Here is a 12,077-nt window from a genome sequence, read left to right on the forward strand (position 1 = left end):
GGGGTGTACTCACTTTTGTTGCCAGTGGTTTAGACATTAATGGCTGTATATTGAGTTATTTTGAGGGAAGAATAAATTTACACTGTTATATAAGCTGCACACAGACTACTTTTCAATGTGTCAAAGTGTCATTTTGTCAGTGTTGTCCCATGAAAAGATATACTTAAATATCTGCAGAAATGTGAGAGGTGTACTCACTTTTGTGATACACTGTATATAATGTTGGAATTTATTTCGAAAAATGTGACATTAAGTATACAAAAAACGTCAAAAGTTTACATACACCAGTAAGAAAAATGTTTGTGATGGCAGCCTTAAATGAGTTCTACTGCAACTGCTATTTTAATTTTTTACTCAAATTATAACCATTCAATCAAAGTGTTAATCAGATCTACATGCTATATGCTTTGTTTCGCAGTGCAGAGTTACAAATTTAGGAAAACAATTAGGTATCACTATAATTATTAAAATGTATAATGAGCAAAAATATGATCAACTTTGAACTGTGCAGCCAATTACATTTTGTTATACCTTACATTTAAAGTGCTTATTTTAAAGACACACTGGTGTAATTAAGTTGCAGTATGTTACTGTTGTTAACAGGTATGACAAAATAAAACCAAAAAAAAAAAAAAATTAAAGCATAGAATATTATATTACATTGGTATATGAGATTATATAACAGTTACTGTTGTGTAATACCCTTCAGACACAATGTTTGATCCTAAAACCATAAAGTTTATTACTAGGTTAATGATTTTTGTTAACTGTTTTTACATTTGTAAAGCTAATTAAACTAAAGCACCAAGTGCAAGCATTAAAATAAACTACATGTAATAATTTTATCTACCTTTGAGAAGTATGCTTACAAGAAGAAACTGTAGAAACAAAAAACCACAACATTTTCAGTCCCTGCATGATCATCCTGTCATGCAAAACTCGTTCATACGTATTTGTCCATTGTAAACAATGTGTATTTTCATATACAAGCTGGAAAAACTTCGTCTTGACTGTGTTTTACTGTTTAGGCTTGACATGATCCTTTGTATAGTCTTCAGTATCTGTAAGGAAGGTGAGGCCTTCTGTAATAACCAGTTTATGTCTTGAGTGCCGTCAGGACATGAAGGTTGTAAAACTCAAAAGAATCCAGATTCTACAAACACAAACCACAACACTGTTCACCTTTCTGAAAAACATGACATGACAAGGTGATGCTTAAATGCAAACCTGCTTTTTCTACACATGCAAAGCAAAGACCCAGAGCTGCATTAAAAAACTTCACTCTTAGTAAAATATTTAAAATAATATTTGAAATAAATATTTCAATGAAAACACGTTTCAGAAGTGAATATAACTAAATCATTTCTTTCCATTTATATTTAACTTTTTACCTTATTTGTCCGAATAAATGTAAAGACTCGATTATTCTTATTTTTTTATTGTGAGATTAGGCAAATTCAGACAAAGGAGAATATCTTATACCTCCTGTTACTCATCTTTAAAAAGGTTTCCTTTCCATATGGATTGCATATTTTTATGAAAAAATACATAGCGGTGTATACCTTTATGTATGTGCATTAAACACACCAAAATGCCATACTACAGTGATTGTAGTTCATTGATTTTGTAAAAGTCTGTAGACTCACAAAATCTTTTTTGTAGAAGTCTGTACACCTGCTTTATACAATTCCATTTTAAACCTTTGGGAGGCTGTGGCCTGGCAGGTAGGATGAAACTAAATTGTGTCAAAGAAAAGCATGGCAAAAACCAGGGCAACATTAGGCCAATAAACAATAAAGCCTTCAGACCAGGGCCACATCTCTAAGGCAGGAATAGTGAGACTGCACATAAGCGATATCTGCTGGTTAAATGTGTGAAATTGCAACAGTGGAAAAAGACCCAGCATCACTCAAAACATTGTACAATTTACAAAGATGCCTGTAATATGTCAGATTGTGCCTAGAATATGCACACCTGCAAATTATGACGTGTAAAATTGAAAAAGCCCTTGAAGCCCTTTATATTAATCAGCCCTGGGTCACACATTTGGTTAATAAGAGGCAGAAGATGTCTTGTGCATGTATTGGATAATCAAATACAGTCAGGCTAAATGAGCTAGCACTACTTAAAATTCTTACAAAACAATAGTTAGAACAATTTGCATTAAGTATAGTATCTTGACAGTAAAGTTCCTGTCAGTTTTAGCATGTCCAATTTTTACCCAATTTCGTTATGCTTCCTCTCTACTGGAGCTGACCCCTGCCCCGATTGAGCAAAGCGAACTGACACACGACAAGCCCCCTCCAACACGTGAGCAGTAGCTGACTGCATCTTTTCACCTGCATGAGATGAGTTCATATGCGGATCAGCCTTGTGCACATAGCACCACACCCTGATCAACACATTATTCCTCTACTCTGTGCAGGCGCCATCAATCAGCCAGCAGAGGTCGTAAAAGTTATGAGGTCCCTCTCCGGCTCCCACCCTGGATGAACAACAGCCAAACGTTCATATAGCCACCCAACCTGATGAATGGCAGAGCTGAGATTCGATACTATGTATTCGAAATCCCAGCTCTGGTGTGTTAGCGTATTTTACCGCTGCGCCACCTGAGTGGCTTCCTGATTTGCTAGATTCTGTTCAGCACTAGAATGAGAGTGATAATTTTATAAGAAATACAATTGTGCAACTTCATGTTATTCTGTTAATGCATTTAACCTTTTGGCCAGCTATCAGTTGAACAAGATGAGCAATGCTCTGTTAGCTCTAACAATGCTCTACTGATAGTGGTTAAAGCTATGAATTATTGTCCATGAATATTTTAAAATCTTAACTCTTATGTCTAAAAGCAAGTCATCACTTACGTCATTAACGATCATTCAAAATCGGGCATATTCAGGGACCATACTGAAAAAGTGAAGAAAAACATCTGTCAAAATTTGACCACTGTGGTTACAATACTTACTTTACATGCTAAAATAGACGTAAACCACCTTATTAACACACAGTGAATAATCTTAATACAAATAAAATGTCTCATAATTAATATTTTACATTTAACATGTAAAGTACAAGGGCTCTTCAAAAAGTTTCCGTATTTTTTAAAACTTTATTTATTAAGAATTTCAAAAACAAAGTACATCACTTTTCTACACAGTCCCCCCCTTCTGATACATTTTTCCCAGCATCATACCAACTTTTTAATGCCATCAGCAAAAAATGTTTTTGGTTAAGCACGTAGCCACTGATGCACCGCTGCTTTTACATCATCATCACATGAAAATCTTCTTCCCCTTAAAGCTTCTTTGAGCGTTCCAGAGAGGTGAAAATCAGATGGCGCTAAATCCAGACTATAAGCTCTCTCTCAGTCTCTCAGACACCAATTACTACTCCTCCTGCCCTCATCTTTCCAACAAAATTACAAAAGTGCAGAAACTTTTTGAAGGTCCCTCGTATTAAGTGTGTGTACATATTTCTTTACACAAGCATAAACATTATTACAATACAAAATAGATTGTAGATTGTTGTTGCTCATGGTTACAAATGGTTTTTTGAAATGTAGCTCAGATTTTAATGGATTTGGGACTATTTCACTAAAATTCTGCTATTATACATACTTTATATAATGATGGTTTACATGTCCAGTGATAATTGTGTCATGTTGCTATAAATGTGATGATCTGTTTAAATCCATGATGAGCTTGTGTCACATGCAAATTTTTGCTATATGTGCTCTAATCCACACATACTTCACAAGAACTAAAATAAATTAGACAGCAATGTTATATACAGTATATACAGTATATATATATATATAAATATATATATATATATATATAGTCATATATTATATACTGAGTGATATCTATTTTTTTTACAACCCCAAATCAGAAAAAGTAATTAAAATAAAATAAAAATGCAGTGTTCCCTACATTTACTTTGACTTTTATTCAATTGTAGACAGTTTGAACCCAAGATATTTCATGTTTTGTCTGCTCTTCATTTCATTTATTAATATACCTCCATTCCTGCAACACACTCCAAAAAAAGTTGGGACGGGGGCAATTTAGGGCGAGTAATGAGGTGAAAAAACTAAATAATGATGTGATTCCAAACAGGTGATGTCAACAGGTGATTGTAATCATGGTTTGGTACAAAAGCAGCATCCAGGAAAGGCTGAGACTTTGATGAGCAAAGATGATCAGAGGATCTCCAGTTTGTCAACAAATGCGTGAGAAAAATATTGAAATGTTTAAAAACAATGAACCTCAAAGAAAGATTGGAAGGGATTTGCATATTTCTCCCTCTACAGTACATAATATCATTAAACCATTCAAGGAATCGGGAGGAATTTCAGTACGTAAAGGCCAAGGGTGCAAGTATGCAAAATGTCTTTTAAGTGTGGTAAAAAGGAATGGCAACATTAAAAAGTGGAAAATGCTTTATTGTCCCATGTGTTGCAGGAATGAAATGCAGGAATGAATGTTTATTAATAAATGAAATGAAGTTGATGAGACAAAACATGAAATATCTCAGGTTCATCCTGTCTGCAATCAAATAAAGGTCAATGTCAGTGTAAGAAACTGTTTTTTTGTCATACTTTATGATATGATGGTTTATATGTCTAGTGATAATGATGTCATGTTGCCATATATGAGATGATCTGTTTAAATCCATGATGAGCTTGTGTCACTCTAATCCACACATACTTCAGAATAGAAAAGAATAAAATAGAATCTTTATTGTCACTATAAACAGGTATAATGAAATCTACCTAATAAATTAGACAGCAGTGTGTTATATATACAGTATTTTATAGTAGTAGTATAATAGGAGTATATTATATACTGGGTTAATATCTATCCACTTTTCTTATTATAGTTTTATTTATCATAGTTCCAATGCATTTATTTACTTTAAACTTACATACAGTGTATCACAAAAGTGAGTACACCCCTCACATTTCTGCAGATATTTAAGTATATCTTTTCATGGGACAACACTGACAAAATGACACTTTGACACAATGAAAAGTAGTCTGTGTGCAGCTTATATAACAGTGTAAATTTATTCTTCCCTCAAAATAACTCAATATACAGCCATTAATGTCTAAACCACCGGCAACAAAAGTGAGTACACCCCTAAGAGACTACACCCCTAAATGTCCAAATTGAGCACTGCTTGTCATTTTCCCCTCCAAAATGTCATGTGACTCGTTAGTGTTACTAGGTCTCAGGTGTGCATAGGGAGCAGGTGTGTTCAATTTAGTAGTACAGCTCTCACACTCTCTCATACTGGTCACTGAAAGTTCCAACATGGCACCTCATGGCAAAGAACTCTCTGAGGATCTTAAAAGACGAATTGTTGCGCTACATGAAGATGGCCAAGGCTACAAGAAGATTGCCAACACCCTGAAACTGAGCTGCAGCACAGTGGCCAAGATCATCCAGCGTTTTAAAAGAGCAGGGTCCACTCAGAACAGACCTCGCGTTGGTCGTCCAAAGAAGCTGAGTGCACGTGCTCAGCGTCACATCCAACTACTGTCTTTGAAAGATAGGCGCAGGAGTGCTGTCAGCATTGCTGCAGAGATTGAAAAGGTGGGGGGTCAGCCTGTCAGTGCTCAGACCATACGCCGCACACTACATCAAATTGGTCTGCATGGCCGTCACCCCAGAAGGAAGCCTCTTCTAAAGTCTCTACACAAGAAAGCCCGCAAACAGTTTGCTGAAGACATGTCAACAAAGGACATGGATTACTGGAACCATGTCCTATGGTCTGATGAGACCAAGATTAATTTGTTTGGTTCAGATGGTCTCAAGCATGTGTGGCGGCAATCAGGTGAGGAGTAGAAAGATAAGTGTCATGCCTACAGTCAAGCATGGTGGTGGGAATGCCATGGTCTGGGGCTGCATGAGTGCAGCAGGTGTTGGGGAGTTACATTTCATTGAGGGACACATGAACTCCAATATGTACTGTGAAATACTGAAGCAGAGCATGATCCCCTCCCTCCGGAAACTGGGTCGCAGGGCAGTGTTCCAGCATGATAATGACCCCAAACACACCTCTAAGACGACCACTGCTTTATTGAAGAGGCTGAGGGTAAAGGTGATGGACTGGCCAAGCATGTCTCCAGACCTAAACCCAATAGAACATCTTTGGGGCATCCTCAAGCGGAAGGTGGAGGAGCGCAAAGTCTCGAATATCCGCCAGCTCCGTGATGTCGTCATGGAGGAGTGGAAAAGCATTCCAGTGGCAACCTGTGAAGCTCTGGTAAACTCCATGCCCAGGAGAGTTAAGGCAGTTCTGGGAAATAATGGTGGCCACACAAAATATTGACACTTCAGGAACTTTCACTAAGGGGTGTACTCACTTTTGTTGCCGGTGGTTTAGACATTAATGGCTGTATATTGAGTTATTTTGAGGGAAGAATAAATTTACACTGTTATATAAGCTGCACACAGACTACTTTTCATTGTGTCAAAGTGTCATTTTGTCAGTGTTGTCCCATGAAAAGATATACTTAAATATCTGCAGAAATGTGAGGGGTGTACTCACTTTTGTGATACACTGTACATACTGTCTCTGAGTCAGTATGAATACTTGTTTTTAATTATTTTGCATTTCATTTGTGCTACCACATATTAAATCATTTTGATTAGCACATCAGTACTTGTTTCTGAACCATCGCTGGTAATCATTGTCTTTCAATATAACTGTCTTTGAGTTCTGTTATCTTTATATTTAGGGTTGTTGTCTGGCTGACACATCCAGATTTGGCTTCTCATTTAATTTCCATCAAGAACTTAATCCTGGTCAGGGTCACAGCAGGTACGATTTCAACAAAATACACTAGGAACAAAGCCAGAATACCCTGGACCAGGCACCAATCCATTGCAGTGCTTCGGCCATCCTTCTCTCAGACGTACCCAATCATGCCTGTGTACAGGTTGGCTGACCGATAGCATAGCTGAGATTTGAACCCAGATCTCAATGGAGGTGGGCTAGCTTAATAGACTGATATGCCACCAGAGCACATAAAATTTAATTCTCCTCCAATATGTTCTAGTACATCACTCCCGTCATGTTTTTATGAATGGCATGTAATTTCCTAATACTGTTTGCTGAGAAATAGGCTCAAGAGGTCCATATTTCTATACTGTGGTTATTAAGTTCCTGTGATCTGATACGCAACAAACATGACAAGGTCATTATTGGCAAAAGTTTTATTTTTGTTTTATCTGGCTATTATTCAGACTTGTCTAAATGTTCATGTGTACATTTTAAAAGAGCGGTCTACACTTTTTTTTTAACAGAAAAGGTTTATTTGGGGTGTAGGTACAGGAATTATTGCAGTGAGGTTCATTACTTATTGTTCTGTGTAACTGATGCTTTCATGACAACTCTTTTTGTGTGACTGCCAGCTTCTTTCTTATCTTACTTATTATTAGTCTAACAAGACTATCTTATACAGTGAACTTGTCTGGGGACCATGTGTGGTTCCTCGAATTACTTGTGGATCTTTCAGCTAACGGTACTGACTTAAAAGTAGTTTGTCATAGTGCTGTAGCTCCTTTCCATTTAAGTGTTAAAATGTGTCATTACGAAGTTAAGGTTGCTCCTTCACCATAATTACTACTTGTTGCAACTCCCTACTGGCAGGTGCTCCTATGTCCACTATTAAACCCTTGCAACTCATCTAAAATGCAGCTGCTCACCTGTTTTTTAACCAACCTAAACGCTGCCACATCACCCCACTGCTGCGTTCTCCTCACTGGCTTCCTGTAGCTGCCCACATTGTTATAAAACACTGATGTGCACCTACAAAGCCAAAAATGGACCAGCTACCTTTGAGGTCTAATAAAACCCCGCTCTGTACCACACAACCTCAGAGCCTCTAGTCTCACTTGACTTGATCCTCCACCCAGAACTCGAGAAAGACAAGCATCAAGGCTCTTTTCTGTACTTGCACCCAGGTGGTGAAACGAGCTTCCATTGCCTGTCCAAACATCCGAGTCTCTCGCTGTCCTCAAAAGACGATTAAAAACCCACTTCTTTACTACCGCTTACTACCTCTTTAAGCACTTAAGCTGACATGTATTTACTAATGCTATTATTTATTTCTTGCATACAAAAAACTCTTTGGTTCTAAGAGGGTTTCAGCAGATTTGTATTCTTGGACTGTTGTCTACTAGAGTAAGGTAATGTTTACTATGAAAGCACTTCTGTAAGTCGCTCTGGATAAGACTGTCTGCTATATGCTGAAAATGTGAATGTAAATGTTGTTTGAATTTTTTTCTAGATTTAGATTTCTAGTTTCTGGATCGAGTCATTTCTAATTCCAGATCCACTGTGACCAAAAAGTGGAAGGTAAGACATAAAAAGGAAATGTAAAGTTCTAAACAATATGATTTACCTACAAAACGTTTGATGAAATAACAAACAGAACACAAAAACAGATGCCTATGTGGGTTGCATCGTTGAACCCAAAATGCATTTCTTCTCAATTACAAATTTCTTCATGGTAAAGCAGTCTGAAAGGTGGGATTTTCTGGAATTTGTCAAAACCCATCAAACAAGGTGTTGTAAAACTGACAATATGGAAACTATGTTGTAAATCGAATAAAGAAATGATCATCAGACTCTGTGTGAATACAATATGAATCAATGTAGTAATGTCATATATCTGGGTAAAATACCTAATAAAACCTGTGGGAAATGCAAAAATGTCAATAAAGCACCTCTCCAGTGACAAAAACAGACCATCATTAGAACACCATTTACTTAAACACAAGTTGAGGAAGGACTCCATGATCTCATCTGAAGTTTTATTCAGGTTTTCAAAGTAAAAAGTCACCATACATTTGAGGTTATGTTGCAACGTTACACTGTTTTGGTGCCCCCCAAAATGCATGCATATATACTTTCTCTCTGTAGATTAGCAAGAGGTTAGATCTTTTAATAAGTTAATCTTTACATTCAAACGTCAGCATTCCAAAATACAAAGACAAACTGCGCAGATTGAATGATTCCATTTGGCCAGCGGGACAGACGAGAACATGGCAGTCTTATTCTAATGCAGAAAGATGAAGCACTGGCAGCTTCCGGTGGATGACCCCTTACTGCTTTTGTGTCTAAATTTACCAAAACAAAGATCAACAGGTTGGCAAGAAGAAAAAAAAGTTTAGCCGTCACATACAGAGAAGACAGGAATGGATTTGCAAGAAGACAGGGGAGGGAGAGACAAAGGCAGCTATTGAATTGTAGATTATAGAGGGTTTCAAAAGATGCAACACGTTTACATCCTAATGGAAAAAGCCACTCAGATGTAAGAGTGTTGCACATAAACCAAGCCATAAATTTAAGCAAACAAACAAGATGTGTTGTCAGTGCACGCTGTCTTTGCTGAATAAAGGCAACCGTACGATCTAAGAACAGTGTGTCAAAAATATGGAAACAACTCTCCTCTATTTGGACAAGGGAGAGACTCTGTAAAATCAAAGGTGTACACAGTGCTTGTTATCAAAATGCTGCATAGCTTGTTGTAGATGCACCCTATACGTTAATGAATATCCATCCATGAACACTGAATCACATCCTCAAATGAGGCGAACTAGATTTACAGACTACACGCAGATTAAATACAATCAGCAGGCTCTATCTTTAACCCTGTAAAATCTGCCCTGCTTATTGCCGCTTAAAAAAAACACAGAGTATTTTAGTATTTCTATTAAGAAAAGTTAAATTAAGAGCTGAAAATATACAGAAGAAACAAGTACGGTTATTGTATTTACAAACTAAATTAATACTATTAACCTTTATATATGTACACGAGGCACTGGTTCCAAAGAAATTCATTAAGGTGTTGGTACATACTCTTAAAAAGAATTTTCACCCAGGCCTTTACAAGACAGTTTGAAGAGTAATGGAAATGTTTAAGGACTAAATATTCGTTGAAAGTAAGAAGCTTGAGATATTATTGTCTTTTTATCATGCATGATTCGTACTATCACAAGGCTTTAACAGTACTGTCATTTGGTTTGATGCATGTGACGTTTTTTTTTTTAATTAAAGTTACGGCTTTACGGCTATTGGTGTTACTTTGTGCTTTCCCTTAGCCATATAGAGATGAAGTGTACCCTCAGCCACTACCATTGATTTATTCTTTAGAATAAAAGATAAACCTTCAATACTGGGATAAAAAAAATTGGCATTAAAAGAATTTTCCATAGACCCCATCATTGGCCCTTTCTATCTATCTGTCTGCCTATCTGTCTGTCTGTCCATCTTTCTATCTGTCTGTCTGTCTGTCCGTCCTTCCGTCTATCTATTTATCTATCTAGCTGTCTGTCTGTCTGTCTGTCTATCTATCTATCTATCTATCTATCTATCTATCTATCTATCTATCTATCTATCTATCTATCTATCTATCTATCTATGTCTATCTGTCTGTCTCTGTATATCTGTCTGTTTGTCTGTCTGTCTGTCTATCTGTCTGCCTATTTATCTGTCTGTCTGTCTATTTGTCTTTTTATCATCTATCTATCTATCTATCTATCTATCTATCTATCTATCTGTCTATCTGTCTATCTGTCTGTCTGCCTATTTATCTGTCTGTCTGTCTATTTGTCTTTTTATCTATCTATCTATCTATCTATCTATCTATCTATCTATCTATCTATCTATCTATCTATCTATCTATCTATCTATCCATCTGCCTATCTATCTGTCTGTCCATCCATCCATCCACCTACCTGTCTATCTATCTATCTATCTATCTATCTATCTATCTATCTATCTATCTATCTATCTATCTATCTATCTATCTATCTACCTGTCTGTCTGTCTGTGTCTATCTATCTACAGTATCTACAGTAACTATCTACCTACCTGTCTGTCTGTCTGTCTATCTGTCTGCCTATCTATCTGTATGTCTGCCCGTCCGTCCGTCCATCCATCCATCGATCTATCTTGGCACACCTTAATAAAATTCTGTGTTTTTATATATGGCCAAAATTATGTGAACACAAGTTTTGATTATGGAGTTCAGTAAAACTTTAGGAATCTGTCAAGTAGTTTGTTTTACTGTGTAGCTTCAGTGTTTCAAAGTTGGATAGAATTGCACAATACAGCTTTGGACATACATTTTCTCAATAATGGAAAGCATACCTTTGGGTACATTAAATAATGATGCATGAATAATTTTTGGCCCCGATTCTGTAACACTCATTTAAATTGATGCATACATTTATACCTTCAACAACCAAGCAAAAGAAACATAAGCAAACTTTCTTTGAGAAGTCCATGTTAGTGAGCACATTAAGAGTGGACACTCCTCAAAAGTGCTTGGTTCTGAGAATGATCAGTCTGAAATATTCTGCTACGCAGGGGTGTGAAAGAAGGAAAGAGAAAAGTGCATCTTTCTCCTCTTCTTTGGTGGGTGAAAGATAGATGACTGAGTGAGGGAAAGAACCGAGTAAAGGAGTGAGGGGAGAAGAAAGGATGGAGCCTGTGTGTCTGTCTGTCCTCTCACACTGTAGAAATCAATTTGCCCTCGGAACTGTGGAACAAGAAAAAGGAGATGCTGCCAGGTTGGGTTCACACACACACACAAGCATGAAGAACAATGCAGAACAAGCACAAAGAGCTCAGGGAGTGTGACAAAGCCAGGGCTAATTATACTAACTTTAATGCTGAGGGACACAAACCAGCATTAAGTGTGGATATAATTTAAAGAGATACACTAACAATGCTATAGTCAATAAATAAAGGCAACTAGCTGCCACAGCATCATTTGCATAATGTGGCTAAGGGCTTTTGATTATTTCAAAATGTTTTGTTTGAACAGTTCCACCAACCCTCCCTCCCCAAATAATATTTGTGATACATGATACTGTTATATGTATAATTAGATTTGGACTATTTCTCTGGCATTTGTTTAATTCATCAAAGTGTACGTAAAACACACTGATTTACAAAGACTAATCTGAAATAAGCAAAAACAAACACAAAACAGAATGGGATACACACAATGAGAAAAACAATCAAAGGATATAAAACAAATAGAGTTTAACTTTGCA

At 36.8% G+C, this 12,077-nt stretch overlaps 1 protein-coding gene across 6 annotated transcripts in view; it reads right to left on the reverse strand.

Annotated features, from left to right (window-relative positions):
• Nucleotides 1-811: 811 nt before the first annotated feature.
• Nucleotides 812-12,077, reverse strand: part of baiap2b (BAR/IMD domain containing adaptor protein 2b) — a 71,379-nt gene continuing 60,113 nt past the window's right edge. For 3 of the 6 annotated variants that reach the window (XM_063002887.1, XM_063002884.1, XM_063002888.1), the window contains one exon: nt 8,805-9,131. In XM_063002887.1, coding sequence (XP_062858957.1) covers nt 9,071-9,131 — 61 coding nt within the window. In that variant the 3' untranslated portion in view covers nt 8,805-9,070. Of the gene's footprint in view, nt 1,154-2,864; nt 2,908-8,804; nt 9,132-11,166; nt 11,558-12,077 lie in introns of those variants that run through there. The other 3 variants (XM_063002885.1, XM_063002889.1, XM_063002886.1) reach the window with 2 other exon arrangements.

This window comes from Trichomycterus rosablanca, chromosome 10, assembly GCF_030014385.1.
Source record: "Trichomycterus rosablanca isolate fTriRos1 chromosome 10, fTriRos1.hap1, whole genome shotgun sequence".
NCBI classification, from domain to species: domain Eukaryota; kingdom Metazoa; phylum Chordata; class Actinopteri; order Siluriformes; family Trichomycteridae; genus Trichomycterus; species Trichomycterus rosablanca.